The following is an 18,612-nucleotide window of genomic DNA, read 5'->3' as shown; positions in this document are numbered from 1 at the left end:
AATGTAATTTTAACGCGATAATGTCAATGACAAACGATCGCATTTAGTTATAATACTTCATTATGAATATTCAAAACATGAATGTTATGTGCCAAGAATACTTGAACAATTTCACGAATACGTTCGTAAACGTTATACACACGTGTGTGTGCTTTTCGCAATGTTTAACGAACATACAAGTCGTCTTCCAACATATATAATTTTGCGAGATCACATTTGTATTTACTTTCGTCGACTATCGAAGCTTAAGCCAAATGGATATCACGCAAATATCGTAAACATGACATTTATTCGAGATATTGTTACAAAAAATGTAAGTATGTATGCGGTAAATAAGGGTTAAAAATAATCAGTCTTTTGCCGTTGCTTTGCAGTGATGTGTTCACATACATATTCATATATATATATTTTATATTCGTATATAAGAGTAAAATATGATAGGTAAATTATTGACATTTTTCGGTGTATAATATAATGATCGCGGAGAACAGAAAATTCATTGCAAATCTAGGAAAAAGCGACGTGTATGTAAATGTTGGTTTTATAATGATAATTAAATTAACTTAGTGATTGGATTTGGGAGCAGGATGACTTGGAGTGAAAACTTCGTAGTCGATTACCGAGAAATGATAGTCTCCCATAAGTAGCTGATTAGATGCGTGATCTCCATCATAACTATGCGGAAGATTGCTGTAGCTTTCCTTGTTGACATTGCAGTTGCTTGATATAAGCAGATCAGCTCCAGCACCGAAGATTGGCCCTATGCTGCAACAAATTACGTCAAATGCAATTAGCTTGAGAATAGAATAGAGAAGATTCTCCTGCAAAAATCGCAGAAATTCTTACTCCGGATGACAACAGATCGCGAAGGATTTCTTCACGATATCGAATTTCGTTGGCGGTATGTCTTGATTATTTGTCAATGTGAAAAGAAAGCTCTTCTCCGAAGCAATGTACTGCGCCTTCGAAATAGTTTTACCCCATGGAACATCGCTGAATCCTCCGCATATCTCGCCGCGTACACCCTGAAACATATAAGATCGCATTTTATACATATATTTTATTGATATAATTATATTTGGTTATATAGATATATTATAAGTATATTTTTTATATTTAGTTACAAAAAAACTGAATGAAGATACTATACTTACCAACACTATTACGTATGTCGGGCAAATATTATCACAGTGTCGATGAAAAGACGCCGCTGAGTAGCCATGAGTAGACGCTCTGAAATTAAAATGAAATTAAATAATGAATGTCTAAAATACTGTTTAATAATTTAATAGTTACAGAATAGTTACAGAACTAAAGAAGAAGTCATCAGCATATCATCGAAACATATAGAAAACAGAAATAAAATAAAAAGATAAAAATATAGAATATCATTATACAATATAATTACATTATATTGTTATAATGTTATATCTTATGTCATGCCGTCTTATATCTCGCATCTGAAACATTTTCTGCATACAATATTCTTAACTTACCGATAGACCAATCGCCAACCCTGCTTCGACACGCCGTACCACTGATTCAGAACCCGCTGAAAACCAACTTTGTCTCTGGAGAGGATCTGCGAACCCGGGAAGAGGAACGGACTTACTCGCGGCTGGAGTCGCTTATCGGCACAGACCTCCGAGTATTTGTTCGGCAGAGCTGCATACCTATACCTAAAGCGAAACGTCGAGATCGAAGGCGATACCGCCAAACGATGAATGCCGCCCCGTTAGATCGTACCTTAGAAATTTCGAGCTGCTCGATCGATCGGGAGTGAAAAATTCGTACCTCTCCAACGACATCTCTATCGGCACCGCACCGGTCGGCTCTACTTCCTCCGCAAACACCTGGCTGTCGATCAACAACAGTCGTACGTGATTTATTACTCCAGACAGATGCTGGCACACCCTCATGCGCTCTTCTTCGGTCCAGTGTTGTGTGGGTTGCGTAACTCCTGCCTAAGAGTAATGTATTATTAATTAAAAGTAACAGTCAAGAAAATTTATCTATCTCTCGTAAGTAAATTACAAGAGATGAAATAGGACTGAAATAGGAGATAAATGAACCTGATATTTGGCCCAATTTAGAACTGCCCGCCATACATCCTCTTCTTCCAAACCCAGATAATCCGACGATATTAATTTTACTAAAGCGTCTTTCGGAAGATTGCAGAATGCCGTCGTTTTCACTGTATCCATAGCATTTTCGCCAATAAAAGTGAAACATTTCTCGATAAAAGATGAGCAAGCAGCCTTCCCGCCTGAAACATGAAGATAAACAATAGTAAAAAGTAATAAAGAATAATTTAATATATGAATAAAGAATAAGGTAATAAAGAATATTTTAATATATGAATATTTTCTCCTAAAAAAATTCATTATTAAATAAAATCATTAAATAAAATTAAGTAAAAAATATTACTTGAAGTTAGGTTTGAATGACTCTTTTAAAAATAAAATTACAGAAGAAAATGTAAATTAAATTTTAATTTTTATCTTATTTATATATTTATAATAATAAAAAAATTTATAATAATATCAACAGATTCATAATCTTTGGATTAAATTGTCAAAATAACTCTCATTTTAAATTTGTTCAAATAGCACAATAAATAACAGAAATCTTCAGAAATCTTTTTTAATTTTACAAATTTAAAAATATTTCTATAAATTATATAAATTTGAAAAGATTATATCATAAATATTATTAAGTATTACTCATTTTTTACAGTTTCTTATAAAATATAAAATTTTTTCTTTGACGCAGTTAAAAAAAGTGTTTATTAACTCATTTGTTTTATTAAAATGTTTAAATATATTATCTTTATAGATAATTTTTATGGGTTTATGTAATAATAGAATTAAATTATTTCTACATTTTTCAGTTAATACTTAATATTTAGGTATTTAGATATAAAAATAAACAGATATTTTAGAATATAAAACTATTTAATAAATTGTTTATATACATTCTGTTCATTTTATCTATCACTTTCGTGGCTACGTACAAAACACATTTTTCACAAATATCAAATTATGATGCAATGTATAAACCAAGATGACATTTATGTTCTCAGACAGGATTCACAATACGCAATTCTATATCATTAAACTATTCGTTTGCATAAATTAAGTAGCGGGATGTATGTTTATGTAAACAATCAAAGTCCTTTTCTCACAACAGTTTTTAATCTCGCATTCATCGAGTCTCACATAAAGTAAAACTTTGTATCTAGAGAATAAATCAATACAAATCTTCATTGATACATTCATCAATCACGCGATACATTTTTCTCGCACGCTTAGAAAGTTATCAATTTTCAACAATCTCCCTGAGTCCAAAATGAGACTCCGACTCGTAGTCGGCTTCTGAACCGACGCCCGCCGATTCTGACGCCGGATTGAGGTTATGTTCCCTCCTTAGCTCGCCGTGGGATTGGTGTTTTGTATCAACGTGATGTTATCGCCCTTCAGCATGATCCGTCCAAGTGGCTTCCTATTCTTCGTCTTTTGATGATACTCCTCAGCATCGTCCAGAACCAGGTTCATGTACTCGTCAAAGCCGACAATGTGTCCCTCAATTCGTAGGTTCACATTCTCGAACAGCCAGACCTGCACGCGTGAGCGGTTCTGCAGGTAGCGAAAAATAAGGTTGATGGGCTGGACCATCACCTTCTGGACTTTCTGCGGCCCCTTGTACGACATTTTCGCACTGATGCTTGATAACTGGATAACGCCAAATAACAAAGAACGTATCTCACGAGTGTATTCCGTAAGCGTGGGACGCCGAAAAATATGGCGTCTTCAGTGATGATGCTACCACTGATGCCAACATAACAGCGCTAATCGGCCCTAATCACTTTCATAAAAATCACTAATTTTTTTCCGAATAAAGAAGAAAAAGAAAAGAACAGAAGAAAATCAAACATTTTTAATAAATTAAAATTACTATGATTAATTCTATGATTAATGCTATGATTAATTATTATGATTGTTTATAAAAACATATCAAATGTTATTTCGACATAAAATAATTATTGCATTTCGATATTTTAAGACTCGCAAACTTCCATGAAATAAAATACATCCCAATCATTATATATGATTATATATAATTATGGAAAATTTTTTTATGGAAATGTTTACCTAATATCTTTTTTTTGGAAACCATTAATTAAGATTGTATCGAAATCGCAATTAATTAAAGTAATGAGTTTTATCGATTGTAAATCTTGATATCATCTTGATATCTTTTCGATATCTTTAGTTATATAAAGTTTCTACAATATCTAAAGTTGGTTAAGGTGATCAGTAATCTGAGCTTTTGTTAGATGGCACATAATACTAAAATAATTTGTATGTCATTGCATTGATACATAAATAATTCCGTATTTGATCTAAATAATTGTAAATATATTTTAATAAAAAATTTTTTTATATATTTTAATTTAAAATTTTTAATGAACAATATAATTCAAATAATGTCAAACTATTATCATTTTTTTATTCAAACAAAATTTTAAACGCGCCAGTGTGATATTTGAATAAGTCATTTCATTGTTTCTATCATTGTTTTTATCTCAGTTTTTGTGTCTATTGAAATCTTTATAAAAAATTGAACAAAAAATATCTTTAAATGTAGTTTGCGAGATAAAAGAAAATGATTGCTAATTTTTATTACGAATCCTAATTGTTCGTTTCAAAGGGTCAATTATACATTTGAAATTAGGTTACAAAAAATTATAAAAGCGAAGAAATTTAGCTTTCGACATATAAAGTTGCAGATATTCTAATACATTTTCTCACTTTTATAATTTTCATCTCGCTTCAAAATACACAATTGATCCTCAGATTCGAATAGCGCATTCGACTGCCATAACAGTTTCATCGATGCATGCAGTTTAGAACACGAAGTGAGAACAATATTAACAATTAATCATAAATTTAATCCATTAAAAACACATATCATACGCGAATATTCGTCAGAAATGTTAATTTAAAGTGACGAGCAATTATCGGAGCATATCGGTTATTGCAATTATGGTGAATTAATTCATCAATCATAGATAGCACTGCGTCGCGGTTTAAAAATGGTACAGTTTTGATGAGTATCGATTCCGACAAAATTGGCACATGAAAATGATTTTTACATTTCTTTCAAAAAATTCGAGTAAAAACTCCCTTGATTAATTGAGGTTGATCAAGAAGATAACGCAAAATCATTGATTGATAATAAAAATTCAATAAAAAATTAATATACTATAATGTAGAATAAAAAATTTAAATCATCATAATGCCATCATACGCATCCATATACCCAAGAAAACTTGTCACTAAATATCATTATCGATTATTATGATTGATAACGCTAATTTGTGAAAGATTTGTCGAGTGAATTTCGCGATTATATAATTTTATCCATTTCATACTATCGATTTTTCACAGACTGATTATTGATTACTGTCAATAATTTTGTAAACGCTATTTTTATATCATTACTAGAACAGTACAAAACGCGTGCTTCGCGCGCGCCATTTATTTTTTAATATTATATATTTTTATATAAAATATTTACATCACATATTATATAATCTTGCTACTAAAATCTCACATAATTACTAATGTTAACTAACGTTACTCCGAATTTTCATTTTCAAAATTTAATATTTATTCCAGTTCCTGATATTTTCTTCGTATACAAAGCTCAACGAAAAGATATATACCTTGTATACATATAATTTTGTTATAAACGTTGAAACCTTTATGTTTGAGATAGCGATACAATAGTGCGCGGCCTTGGTACTTTGTTTACAATGTTTATTATATCGACGGGTATTGTATACGCGCAAGCAACGCGTTATTATTCAACCACCGACGCTCGTGCGGGCAGGTAATGTTACGTATCGCTCTGCGTTTTCACGTTTTCTTTTTGAAACAAAGTCGCGACGAATTCTAAATGACGTTCAAAACATTGATGCATCCTATAATAAACATGTTTCATTTGAATATTCTGGGCGGAACTCGTATTCATTAATCAACACTTATTTTTTAAAGCATAGTGATAATTTATTTTTGTAAACGATACGGCGGGTATTGCTCTAACGGAAAGGCTGCGTACTTCGAGGAGCTTCTTTTAATGATCTAATTCGAGTATCTTTGACGTTCAATATAAATTTTCCTGAAATGGAGCTTCTTTGCTTTGAAATTCTCATTCTCGATTTAAATGTAGTTTACATTTTGCAATATATATATTTTTTAGTTTATTGTATTAATTTATTGTATCGTAAAATATATATGTGTGTGTGTGTGTGTGGGGGGGGGGGGTATGCATGTATCTCAAATAAATTGTAACGAGTCTATTAAGAGTGTGTTCGTTTTGGACGCTCATACGCTATAAGCATCATTTTACTTTTATTAATTCATATTTACGTCAAAGAAAAATAAAACAATGCTTCCAACGCACGAGCGTCTAAACAAACGTACTGTAAATGAAAGAGCAAATGTATGATAATAGAAATTTAGAAAGTAAAATATAACAATTATATTATTTAATGTTTCATTATCAAAGATGCTATAACGCTTTGTTTTAAGAAATTAAATTTGATTTGTAACATGTGTTGAATCTCGTCTAATCAAACTATTGTTGTTTAGTTAAGAGTTTACATGCCGCGGCTGGTACGTCACGTGTTTACGAGCGTTCCACGCGCTACTAATGTCTCATTGGTGTTCGTAGGGGTAGGTCGCGATACGCATCGTTCCGTATTTCTTTGCATTTCTTCAATGCTAAATGATACCAAATCGTGTTATATCTTATGAATATAATAAATGCTTATTAACGCGCGTAATTAACGATTCGTAAGCTATCGAAATGACGAATCTTTAACAAAGTGTATATATATATATATATATATATTTAACGTGATTCCTTTGATATTCATGAATTTTTATAAACGATAACCTCTCCAATGGGTACGGCCTTGACGTGGTAGACGAGCTCAGTATTCCGAGGGATTTCTTTGGGTTCCCCAACGGAATCCCAAAGAAGAAGTTAACAGTACACGTTTCACCGTTTTTAATAATATTAATATTAACATTAGGTAATATTGTTATTAATAACGTACTAACACAGCATAGCCACGAGTCGTTCAATGGCTCTTATGTGGCAAATTAATCGATCAGTTTTTTTAATCGACCATTTTTCCGCTGTCGATTTTCAAGTGAATGAACGAACTGCAGCCAGTTCGTCGCGCCGCACGTCTACTTCGGGAGTGCCGTACAAGTGATCAGACTAAAAGACTTTAATTTAAAATTAGTCCGCGCGTGATTATAATAATTCGCGAGTGTTTTTCGCAAGTATCCTGTGCTGCGAGGACATTCGACAACCCGACATCTGGAGAGGAGGAGGAAGCCTAGGAGAGGCATCGAGCACCGGCGGAGCAACCTTGCGGTAAATATACATTTTCTTTCTCAACATAAAATTAATCAGTTTCACATTTATTTGGATTAATAAATTCGATAATTTAAAATTTATAATTTTTTTTCAGGAAAGAAAAACAGTTTAAAATATTATACGCCTTTATTTCTATAAAGATTTTTATTGAAAATTATTTTATTATTTTAATGAATATTTAACTGAAAAACAAATATGTAGATTCAATATACGTAAAAATTATTTTGTAAAATCTATCTGTATCTATCATTTAAAATACTGTTATAAATTGAATGTTCTGTTTCTGTGTTACAGAATCATCGTAGCTACGTGGCAGATTCACTCCGCTGTTGCGCATCGGATTGGTGAGTGACACAATTTTTTTAATGGGGTTACAAATCTGTGAAACTTGTCTTAGATTATTTTATTACATATTTATATTTATAAAAGTATTGCAGTTGGATCTTCACAGATTCGTTACCCTAAAAGGAATAGATTTAAACAGAATATCGACTTAACATGATTTTTTTAGAAATGGATATGCGTGAGTTAATTAAAATGTGATAAATTGAAATGATTGTGATTATTTCCCATATTAACAACGATTATTGCTTTCAGTTATTTCATAGATTAAAAATGCTGTAGTTTATCATAGTAACATTGCAAATACTACTTTTATACGATTAAGCGCATGAGTTAATTAAAACACATTAACGCAATCTTTTATTAATTTTGTCTGATATTTTCATTACTTTGATGCAAATTTTATATGGTATATTTTTGAATCTGCAGATTGGTAATTTGATTTAATAAACACGCGCCTAACGCACAGTGCGTAAAGTTAATTTTGTTTTATTAAATAACGTTTTATGATTATTTTAATTAATAATGTACATTTTAAATCCATATTTCGTATTCTATGTGACTAGAATGGATGCAGCGTGTCTGTAACATGCTGTCAGAAATGTAGGCAATGTAGATACATAGGTCGGCAAAAGTGTATTTCTTCGTTTGTTACGGCGAGTAAAATTAATCCGTATTTTTCATGCATTTGCATTATCATAATGCAATTGGGAAATCGAAAATTCCCTTGCGGCATGCTATTTTATCTTGATTTTATCGCATGCAATACACAGATCTTTAAATAAATACCTGGAACTCGCTCTTGAGCTTCCAAAGCGGCGGTTAAAAGTGCACATGCATTCCCGGGACTTAAAGTAACAGATACATGTTCCTCACAACTTCTCCAAAGTTCTTCTATGCCAAGTTCTTGTGCCAAACCCAGCATTTCAAAAATCCCACTGTCTTGTAATATTATCTACAATCATTTAAAAGGGAATTTATGTTCACTTGTCTTTCTCGCGTAATATAAAAGTTATAAATGTCAAAATGTTATCATATAAAATATGTAAATAAAAATGTACATGTTTTATTTGCCTAATAATTGAAATATAATATCGAATTTTAAAGGCTAGAATTCTATGTCAGAAATAAAGAAAATATTAAATATCACACAAAACAAATTAAAAAGCTACTAAGTACTTTAAAATTTCATTAACTTTTATATAAGCTTACGAAAACCCCTACAAAAACATTACTTACAGTAATTAATAGTTTCTTTTGAGAGCATTTTTCCAGTTAATATAAAACAATATTTTATATTTTATAGATAGTATAATCAATTTAGATTTGTAAATTTTTAAAAAAGCTTTTTTGATGAAGAAAGAATTTGTAACTCAAATGGAAAAAATGAGAATTGTGTTAAAAAGTGCCGTGTGACAAGATTATGTTGTAAAAGCAGATTTATTTTGTTGGCTGAACATAAAAAGCTATTAAATTGCACAATTGATACTTACCATACCAGTGTAGATGTAACGAATAAACTGGCGGAATGTTTCCGGATGCGCGTGCGGCATTCGTACCGGCGTCGGATTACTGGCTGTGCCGATCCTCTTGGCGGCCGTGAAATTCTTGCACCTGCGAAATAGTTTTCGACAACAATGTCTATTGAAAGGAAGCATTGCTTTCATTAGAACTTAATACTTAGAACAATCTGTCACGCTAGCGGATTTTCTTAAAATAAGTAAGCACGTTTCCGCCATTACTTTTAACACGATGCTCCGCGTAACAAAAGGGCTTAATTGACTTTGTCATGAAATTGTCGAGACATACGAAACCGAGGTATAGCGTGGTAGAAGTGTGCTTTTCCCCTATCCTTAGAAATTAATGGCAACCTTCAGAAGCACCCTCACTCCGCGTATCCCTCTGCGTTAGGATGGGAACAAGATAGCAGACGAGAATGCGTAGATCGAGAGAAACCCCTCGTGTCATTCATTAATTGTTCGATCTAGACCCTCCGAATCGTACAGAAAATTATGCTATTGGCGTAATAAACGGAAAGATATGCGTGAGGGTGAGACTAAAATAGGTCGCCATCATTGGCAGCATATTCCGACTCATTTTGATTAAAATCTATTTCAAGAATGTAATTTTGTAAAATTGCTGCATTGCTGTTATTTCTATTATCACTTAAAATTAGGAAAATTAAAATTTAAATTCTCTCTAGAAAGAGAGAGAGAGAGAGAGAGAGAGAGAGAGAGAGAGAGATGTGTATATATATGTATAATATTATTCATATAATGCTGATAAATAACGAGTTTGTATTAGATCATTAAACACACACAGTTCAATTTCAAATATTGATATTATATAATATTTAATAATATTAATATTATTACTAATATTTAATATGTAAAATTTTAATATGGTATACGAGACAAACACACTTCACATTTGTTAATATCCTAAGAGATAAAATATCACGAAATAAATCAAAACAAGAATTGATTTGCAATAAAATAAAATTCGAATAAACGTCGCGTGCCTGAAAAAACACAGTCTGACATCTTAATAGTACCCTAATCGATATGTTGAACTGAAATTGGATTTAAGAGACAGACAGTTTTCTAGTAACGAGAAAGAATGAGAAGCGAAGTTACAAGTGCCAGACGAGCGTAGTAGATCGATTCGTTTTTTCAATCGACACAGACAGACTTTGTTTTTATTCCGCGTAGTCTTAACAGCGTTAATTAGTTTTTGCCAGACGGTTCTATAGAAGGAAAAAGAAACCCATGAGATAATTTATGCTTTCAATAACGACGCTCGGAAGTTAAATCCGTTAATAGCCCTTGTATTATACTCTTCGTTTGTTATTCTACGAGCACTCGTCGCAAGCATTTTCTTTATTAAACTTGCCTCCCCATGCAGTAATTTCTCTTTTCTTTTCACAAAGAGAGCTCTGTAAGATTATCTGACTATAAATTTAGCACTGATTTATTTTTTTTTTTCTTATTATTTTAAATGTGGGAACTTATATTGTGCAATTTAATAGTTTTATGCAACTAACATAATAGCAAATCTGTGATTATTGAAAAATATAATTACAATTTAGCTGTGTACAAATTAATATGATGTGATATGTCAGATTCACCATCATGAGTATTAGTATTATATGAGTATTAGTATTACATTAATATTATTTTAATTTAAAAAAAAATTATTTACTAAATGCAAATTATATCATACAATCTATACTGTTACAAAAAACAATTTTGAAATTATTGTAAAATTTCATAATAAAATAGATTAGTTTCTATCTAAAAATACATAAGACATCTATAATGTAATAATTAAAGAATTATTTTTAATAGAATTTAATCCATATCAAGATTATACGCAAAGCGTATAATCGCATAAAGTACATTAGCGCTTTCCGTCGAATACAAAAAGAATTGTATTGTAAAGATATACAGACGGAGCAGTCTTTGAAGTCACATGGCATAGATCGCGAACTGGTGCTAGAAAAGCACGCGAAATATATGAAAAGTCTAGGTCGCGTGAGAAAATCGGAGTTAAAGTGGATGAAAAGCGCGAAAATATAGCCGAGCGCACCGGTCTCGGTTAAGCTGAGCGTTTTCAACGGACGTGGCAAAAGTTTAGAGTACTCGACGCGAAATACGAGAGTGTTGACGGTACGTACGAAATCAGGGAAGGTTGAAATGATGTTTACCCGAATAAACTAATGCTTTGTAAATCACGGTTTTACATCGGAAAATACACGCAGGAACTTATTCCTGTGTCAAAATTATAAAAACTTACATTATCATATCTGGCGATTCGGGTATATAGCATGGGATTATGAGTACTTGTTATTTATGTAACATATTTGCGTACAGTTTTAAACAATAATAAAAAGCGTTTATCGAACTATTAGTGATCAATCATAATTGTTATAATTGTGTAATAATGTAATGTAATTGCCATTAAACGCGATGATATGTTATTGCAATTTTTTGTAAAAGTGTGTTCAATTTTTTCTCAAATAAATTGAAAACATTTAATTGTTTTAGAAGCCATGACATATCGTAAAAATTATTTTAAATGTCAGTATAGTATTTCCGGTGCCTCTTTGCCCGTATCTGCGACTGTCATCCAACTCTTCAGTTTAATTTACATTTATAAATTGCTCTACCCTTCGTCGAAACTCCGAAGTGAAGATTACGAGGCCTGCAGAGAAGCACGGAAAACGGTAATATGTGCTCTTAGAAAATTTTATTTCCGCTACTCGTCGCGGACGGGCGAGTCCTCGAGTGCGCGTCTCTTTATCATGATTTTCAATGCGGAAGAGTGTCGTAAAGAGTTTGAGCGCGCGGTAGCACGCATTGTCCATTCGTTTCGACCGCGGACATCTGTCACTAGCACGCGTAACTTAATTTTCCCAGGTTCATGTTGGCGGACAGTCAAATTGTGTATGAGAGAAATGGGAGTACGGGAGAGAGAAGCGGAAACAGAGAGAGAGAGAGAGAGAGAGAGAGAGAGAGAGAGAGAGAGAGAGAGAGTAATACCAAAGGGTGGAAATGACGGTGGAGATGACAAAGGTCCCACCGTTACTTTCCGCGCCTGATATTAAAGGGATTCGTGGAAATATCATAATTGACTTTACAATTAGCGCCGCCTTGTCTCACGATGCGCCAACCCTTCGGACAAGTTCACTTTCTCTCCAAATATCAACCGAGTTCTCCTTACAAATTCTGACGCGAGAGAGAGAGAGAGAGAGGGGGGGGGAAGGGAGGGAGGGAGAGCATACCAAGGGATGAAAGTGGCATGGGGTTTGAGAAAAAGAGTGCTTCTCTCGTTGTCTAATTAATTAGAGTAGCCAATCGATCCTTTTCGTCGTAACTATCTTCATAAACCATAACAGGCTTAATTAAAATTCATCGCTAGCACGAACTCCGGCGTCCTGCACTACGCCGTCCGCGGAAGTTCAATAAGTCGCTGTTTCTTTCAGTCGTCGCTTCTTTCTTTCCATTTTTCCGATAATATTCCTCGCGAGTTAAAATAACAGACTTTGTTCATTTTATCACGTATAAAAGGGAGAGATGTTTGCCATGTTTTTCAAAATAAAATTTCGAACAAAAAACACACTTTACCTTTTACATTAATATTCCTATTTAGTGATTTTTAATTAAAATAGTACTTCTTGTTCATTAAAGACAGTTTGTATCAGAATCTTTTTAAATGAACTATTAAACTATTAAAATGTTTTAATTAAAATTTAATTCCGCATTTATGTTCACGTTGAGAATTTTATAGCAGACACATTTGCAATATTTTCTTTGTATCAGAAACTCGTATACTTTAAAATTGATATTGATTCTCCCATGACAATTAATTGCGTATTTTCACGGCTTTTAAACTCTCCAAGGAAATCTTACTCGTAGCAATTTGATCGACATAATAACAGCGGATCGTTATTGAAAACTGCTGTTAACAATTAAATTTCAATACCCAGAGGGCATCACACATATATCTTTAACGAAGTAATCCGATTGCACGTGATCGTTTGAATTCCTAGCGGTATCAGAAAATATCGAAAATAATTGCTACAAATAATTTCTCAAGGAAATTTATTTTACATTTATCTATCTATTTAATTTAATCGACAAATCTCTCAAATTTCTAATCTATCGTGATTATATTTAAGATGTTTAAAATATCCCTGATATTTTAAACATCTTTGAATCTTATTTGGGTTTTCCACAGGTATTAAAAATTCCATTTGCTAATTACGTAACGTTGTAACAATATCGCGAGATCTTATTTTCTTCGAATTAAGACTAAAATTAATGTTTTCATAAATAATGGCTCGTTAAGGCTGACCTGGCTTGAAGTATTATTCTGTGGGCATAAACTGGGGTCTCGTCCCTTCCTAGGAGGAACACGATATCAGCTGAGTCTTTATCCTCCGAGAGTCGCGCCAGATCCTCCAGCAGTCTTGGAACACCAGCCAACCCCGCCTCGCCAGACATTCCAGCAGCACCTGCCGCCGCCGCAACGGCAACAGCTCTAGTTCCCATTGTTCTCGTGCTTGCCCCTGTATATACAGACGATCGTTAATCAAAAGTGAATTAAGTAATCGACTCGAATAATTAACAAAACAAATCCTGCAGAGCACAAACTTGTCACCCGCGCCATAAATATCGTTATTGTACACGTTCATGCAAATCCAACTTAATTCCTATATTAAAAGTACAAATAACTATAATTTGTAGGAGCCTCAATTTGTAATTATCTTGAGGTCGTATGCGACCGGATTATATATATATATATATATTTAAAATGTGTTGAACAAATGGATATTTGTTGCTCTGTGTCTATTGATGTTTTTTGTTATGATTCGGATCGAAATAATCTCAGCAAATCACAGTTAATCTTCTTCTAATTTATCTTGTTGTTCGAGCAAAAGGGGACACGTCGCGCACTTTGAAAATTGTAATATAGCAAAAACTCTCCGCGCATTATCCGCGTCTTGTAACTTTTTCCAATAAAGTAATTATCTAAAAGAACCTATAAATTTATCTATTAAAAATTAAAATTTATATACATATACATTTTCTAAAACAAAATTTAACTGTAGCGTTTAAAGATCTTTATACAGTATGGTAGAAAAATTAATATATTTATAATTAATCTATATTCTCTCCCTTCCTTCTCTCTCTCTTTCTCTCTAGATCCAGTCCTAAAAACGTGAACGAAGAGAGTATTTGCTCTAAAGGGAGTACTCATTTATCATTTATTTCTTATCGCGGCCCCGTTGCCGGGAAAATCTCGTAATGGAAGACAACAGTAGCAATTTGCGATAATCCGAAATTAATAGGACTGCGAGAGCAGCAAGAAGTTGACAGTTGCGCGCAGCGGATGGCGACGCGGCCGGTCGCGTTTTTTTTTTTCACAAGTCGGTTGCGCCGCGCCACGAACGCGAAAATTCGCGGACGTTGGAGAAAAAGTGACAAAACCGATTAAGGTACAATCGGTGCTAATTGCGCCATTAATATTTGATTTGTGCGAGCGTGCGTGTTCGTTGATTCATCCCGTTCGATCGAGGTCCACAGCTAGGAGGGATTTTGTGTCTGCGGTGCGACGCCAATGGCGACCGAGCCTCCTGATTCCCTTTTAATTAGTTGGGGTTTTGTAGTTTTCGAACGCATCGGCCGTCGATTGTGCCACGACACGAGAGCTCGCAATCAGTGGCAATCATTACCCTTCTGATGCGCCTCTCCGCCGCACGCATCGTCGTATCGTATTCCGGGTAATATGATTCGATTAAAATGTCATTGCCAGGGATGCTCTAACGTACGTCTCTCTGATGATCTCATAAAGAACTAATTAGCGTTCAGCTTGACTCGAATAGATCGTGGAAGTGCACGTGTAAAATTGGTTATTACTGCCTTTCGCTATGGATAGTCTTATGTTTAAAGTATACGTTTCTCATCGAGATATCTTAAAGCATTGACAAGATTTTATCTTAAGGTACGTCAAGTGTAATAATGATGATGAATAATAATGACTCTTGAGTTAAAAAATTTACACGATAACTACTAAAATTTTCGATTACATCGATTGAAATGGTTATTTCATAAAAGAAATTTCTTAAAAATTCATTGAGATTTTAAATATAAATTAATTGAAATATTATCTAAATGCTTATATATAATTAAAAAGAATTGAAATTAAAATAATTACGATTGAAGTTGACATTTCTATACATTTGTTATATATATGTATTAAAATAAGCCTGATATTTGAGATTTTTAATTTTAGCCATATATCACATTTAAGCTAATTATAAAATATAGCTATAATATAAATCGATATATATATATAAATATAACAAGATTTCAGAATTACCGATTTTACGAATTTTGAAAATGTAGGTATAAAAGTATGTAATAAAATTGAAGTATGCGATAAAATTGAACATAACATTTAAGCTATAAAGATTTAACAACCATAACTGCAAGTGGTTATAAATTTCCATTCTTTTCGTCAAGTGTTAAAATTAGAATTTGCCATAGATTAGAAGAACGAAGCTTTATAAATATCTGACAATACAATCGTCTTTGCAGTAACATAATTAATGGACAACAATACATTCAAATACATAATAAATATATGCATAAATACATGTAATATAATAAGATAAATCCAACCAAAATTTTATTTTAACTTGCAACTTCGAAAAGTTGAAGATCGCAAAACAGATCAATTATTATTTATCAATTACTTATGTTAATTTCGTTAACGCATCGAATTGAATTATGGTTTCATAAAAATTACATTACGAAATATCAAATTTGTTTTCCTTTATTTAACACCTACTGAAAAACATTCGAACACATTTACATTTATTTTTGGCTTGTCAAAAAATACATATCACATCGTCTGAAGCCCATACCTTGACACGTGCTCGCATATACAAATGGAACCCGGTTACGAATCGGAATCGATTATTTGTCACGACTTGTCATGTATACTTGTCACGATTACTTGTCATGTATACAAATCGACGGTGTTTTTGATAGGATTCGGCAATTTCTCCTCTTAAAATCGCCAAAAAGTCCGATCGGGTAACGCTTACCTTCGCGCACGACCGGATCGGCGAGACGCTCGTCGAGAGCAGGAGAGAAATTAACTCCTGGCAGATCACATGGATGAGCCGACAGTCGAATCTTGTATTGGGTATCCCTTCTTGCAACTGTTGTTTACGAACGTTTTTACTTTCGGTCACTTTCGAATCTTCGTAACTTCTTCACAGGAAGAATTCGCCGTGGAGAAGAAAATCTTGGGGAAAACTTTCGTATCTCGCGAGACGAACTCGTTTTACGAACGCTGGACCAGGGTCCTTGCGCTCGACTATGCTACCTCTCGGGCACTCTCAGCGGCCGGTCGTTTCTTCTCTCTTTCTCTCTTTCCGCCTTCCCGTCGTCTCTTTAACTCAGTCGCACTACAGCTGGAGCCTATTCGGCTCCTTTTCCCGCTCATTGTTCTCTGTCTCTATCCCAAGAGACTTGTACTCCCGCAAGATCGCTGCTCCTTGGGCCCCGTTGTTGCCAGATCGTTCGTGAATCACACGCTCGAAAAGCGTTTGCGATACTACATTCCCACTACGACCTTCCGTTTCTTCAAACATTACATTTTCGCATTTTTTTACAACTTTACACTTTCTGCGCATGCAAATTTAGACAGACTTAATATTTCTGATATAAAAATGAATTGAAAGTCCGCAGGTGGGATTTAGAAAAATTCACATCGCAAAGAATTTCCACCGAAATGTTCGATTGACAATTGAATTGCAACCGCAATTCGTGTATTCCTGAAAGAAATCCCGCTTATCTCTGAATCTGAGATTCCATGACAGGAAGTATGACGGTTAATACCATTTCGGAAATGGATTCTTCATATTTTGCGGTTTTGCGGTAAAGCAATAGAACCTGCACGATGCGGTGTTGTTTATCTCTTGAACGAGGAAGACTGTCTTGTTCATTTTTACCACTGTGGCCATTCAACTTTCTTTCGATTCAAAATCAATTGCTCGAAATCCCGGAAACTGTAGCGCTGTTATATCATCATTGTGATTTCGGAATTCTTACTCACTGAATAATATAATTGAGATATTTTCTCTTTTATTATTTAAAACAAATAGAATAAATTATATTTATACAAATCTTAAAAATGCTCAGCGTTTCCTATCTTTTCAAATAAGAACTAAAATAATACATAAAATATAAAAAAAAAAAGATACTTCATTGAACAGAAGGCGTCATTAATGCTTTCAAGTATGAAAATAATTTCATCCGAGTCGAATCACTGCACCTAGAAATTCGTATATACATTATCATTGTCAAGTTCGACAATCTATTCTATTAGTCATTATGTTGCAAAATTTTATGTGATTATTAGAATGTTAGAATTCCATAACAAAAGTAAAAAAATTTTCAAATTAAAATTTTATATAATTATTTCTTAAAATTATGTTTTGTGATATACGAGTATCTGGATGCGATGCATTCAACCTAGAAGTTAATTATTTTCGAGAGAAAAAGGCATTATTGTATTTTCTTATGTAGTTTCTTATTATAGTTTTATTATAGTTTTATTATAGTTTTGCGTGTAATATCGGATTTAGTTTGACTTCTAAAATAAAATCCGTAATACGATTATATGTTAGATATTTGTTCTTTTCTCGATTGTCTTAATCTTTTTATACACGTGGTTGTTACTTTCCTTTCCTGCGAATCCGAAGATACTGCAGCTATGACAGATATAATGCAACGAGAAGTCGCTCGAGGGTACACCGAAGAATATAAAGAACCGGTCTTACCAGATTGGAAGAAATCATCGATCGACGGTAAAGCAGGTTTAAAATTTTCACGATCCTCGATAGATGTCCAACATTGATCATTGATCGCATCGACTAGATCATGCAACAAACATGAGTCGCTATCATTGATTTTATTATTCATATTGAATAATCAAAAAGGTCAAATTTAGTCTGTTGAGATGGATCGATATAGATCGATATAGATTCTAAAAATTAAATATTGATGTAGAAAAGGCGTATTTTTGTGCTTCAAGTAGTTTGATCAATTTTTCAATGAATAAAATTTTCGTAAACATTTTAAAATTCATTTAATTATATTTATTAATTCTTTAAATATTAAATTATTAATTAATATTATTAAATTGAAAAGATATTCCACATCGCTGTAAAATATCCTCGAGATTAATTCGAGTTGAAATTATTAATATGGAAATATCAGTTATAAGTGATCAGAATTG

General features: G+C 33.0%; 2 protein-coding genes across 4 annotated transcripts; both read right to left on the bottom strand.

Annotated features, from left to right (window-relative positions):
- Positions 1–270: 270 nt before the first annotated feature.
- On the bottom strand, positions 271–16,946 carry LOC105427675 (serine-enriched protein). 3 transcript variants are annotated; one of them, XM_011639532.3, is made up of 10 exons: positions 16,412–16,946; positions 13,654–13,867; positions 9,291–9,411; positions 8,587–8,752; positions 2,073–2,266; positions 1,747–1,964; positions 1,497–1,679; positions 1,155–1,233; positions 847–1,025; positions 271–765 (listed from the first exon to the last, which is right to left on the bottom strand). In XM_011639532.3, the coding sequence occupies exons 2-10, from the start codon at positions 13,848–13,850 to the stop codon at positions 564–566; spliced, it is 1,539 nt and encodes a 512-aa protein (XP_011637834.2). In that variant the 5' UTR covers positions 13,851–13,867; positions 16,412–16,946; the 3' UTR covers positions 271–563. The 3 variants fall into 3 exon arrangements, with proteins under 3 accessions (XP_011637834.2, XP_011637836.2, XP_011637835.2); XM_011639534.3 differs by having other exon boundaries at positions 1,795–1,964; positions 16,412–16,945; XM_011639533.3 differs by lacking the exon at positions 16,412–16,946 and adding an exon at positions 16,229–16,358.
- Positions 2,936–3,830, bottom strand: LOC105427674 (Small ribonucleoprotein particle protein SmE). Its single transcript, XM_011639531.3, has one exon. The coding sequence runs from the start codon at positions 3,708–3,710 to the stop codon at positions 3,426–3,428; it is 285 nt and encodes a 94-aa protein (XP_011637833.1). The 5' UTR covers positions 3,711–3,830; the 3' UTR covers positions 2,936–3,425.
- Positions 16,947–18,612: the final 1,666 nt, after the last annotated feature.

This window comes from Pogonomyrmex barbatus, unplaced genomic scaffold (assembly GCF_055798465.1).
Source record: "Pogonomyrmex barbatus isolate J1 unplaced genomic scaffold, ASM5579846v1 scaffold2, whole genome shotgun sequence".
In the NCBI taxonomy this organism is placed as follows: Eukaryota; Metazoa; Arthropoda; class Insecta; order Hymenoptera; family Formicidae; genus Pogonomyrmex; species Pogonomyrmex barbatus.
This window is presented reverse-complemented; position numbering and strand designations above follow the sequence as displayed.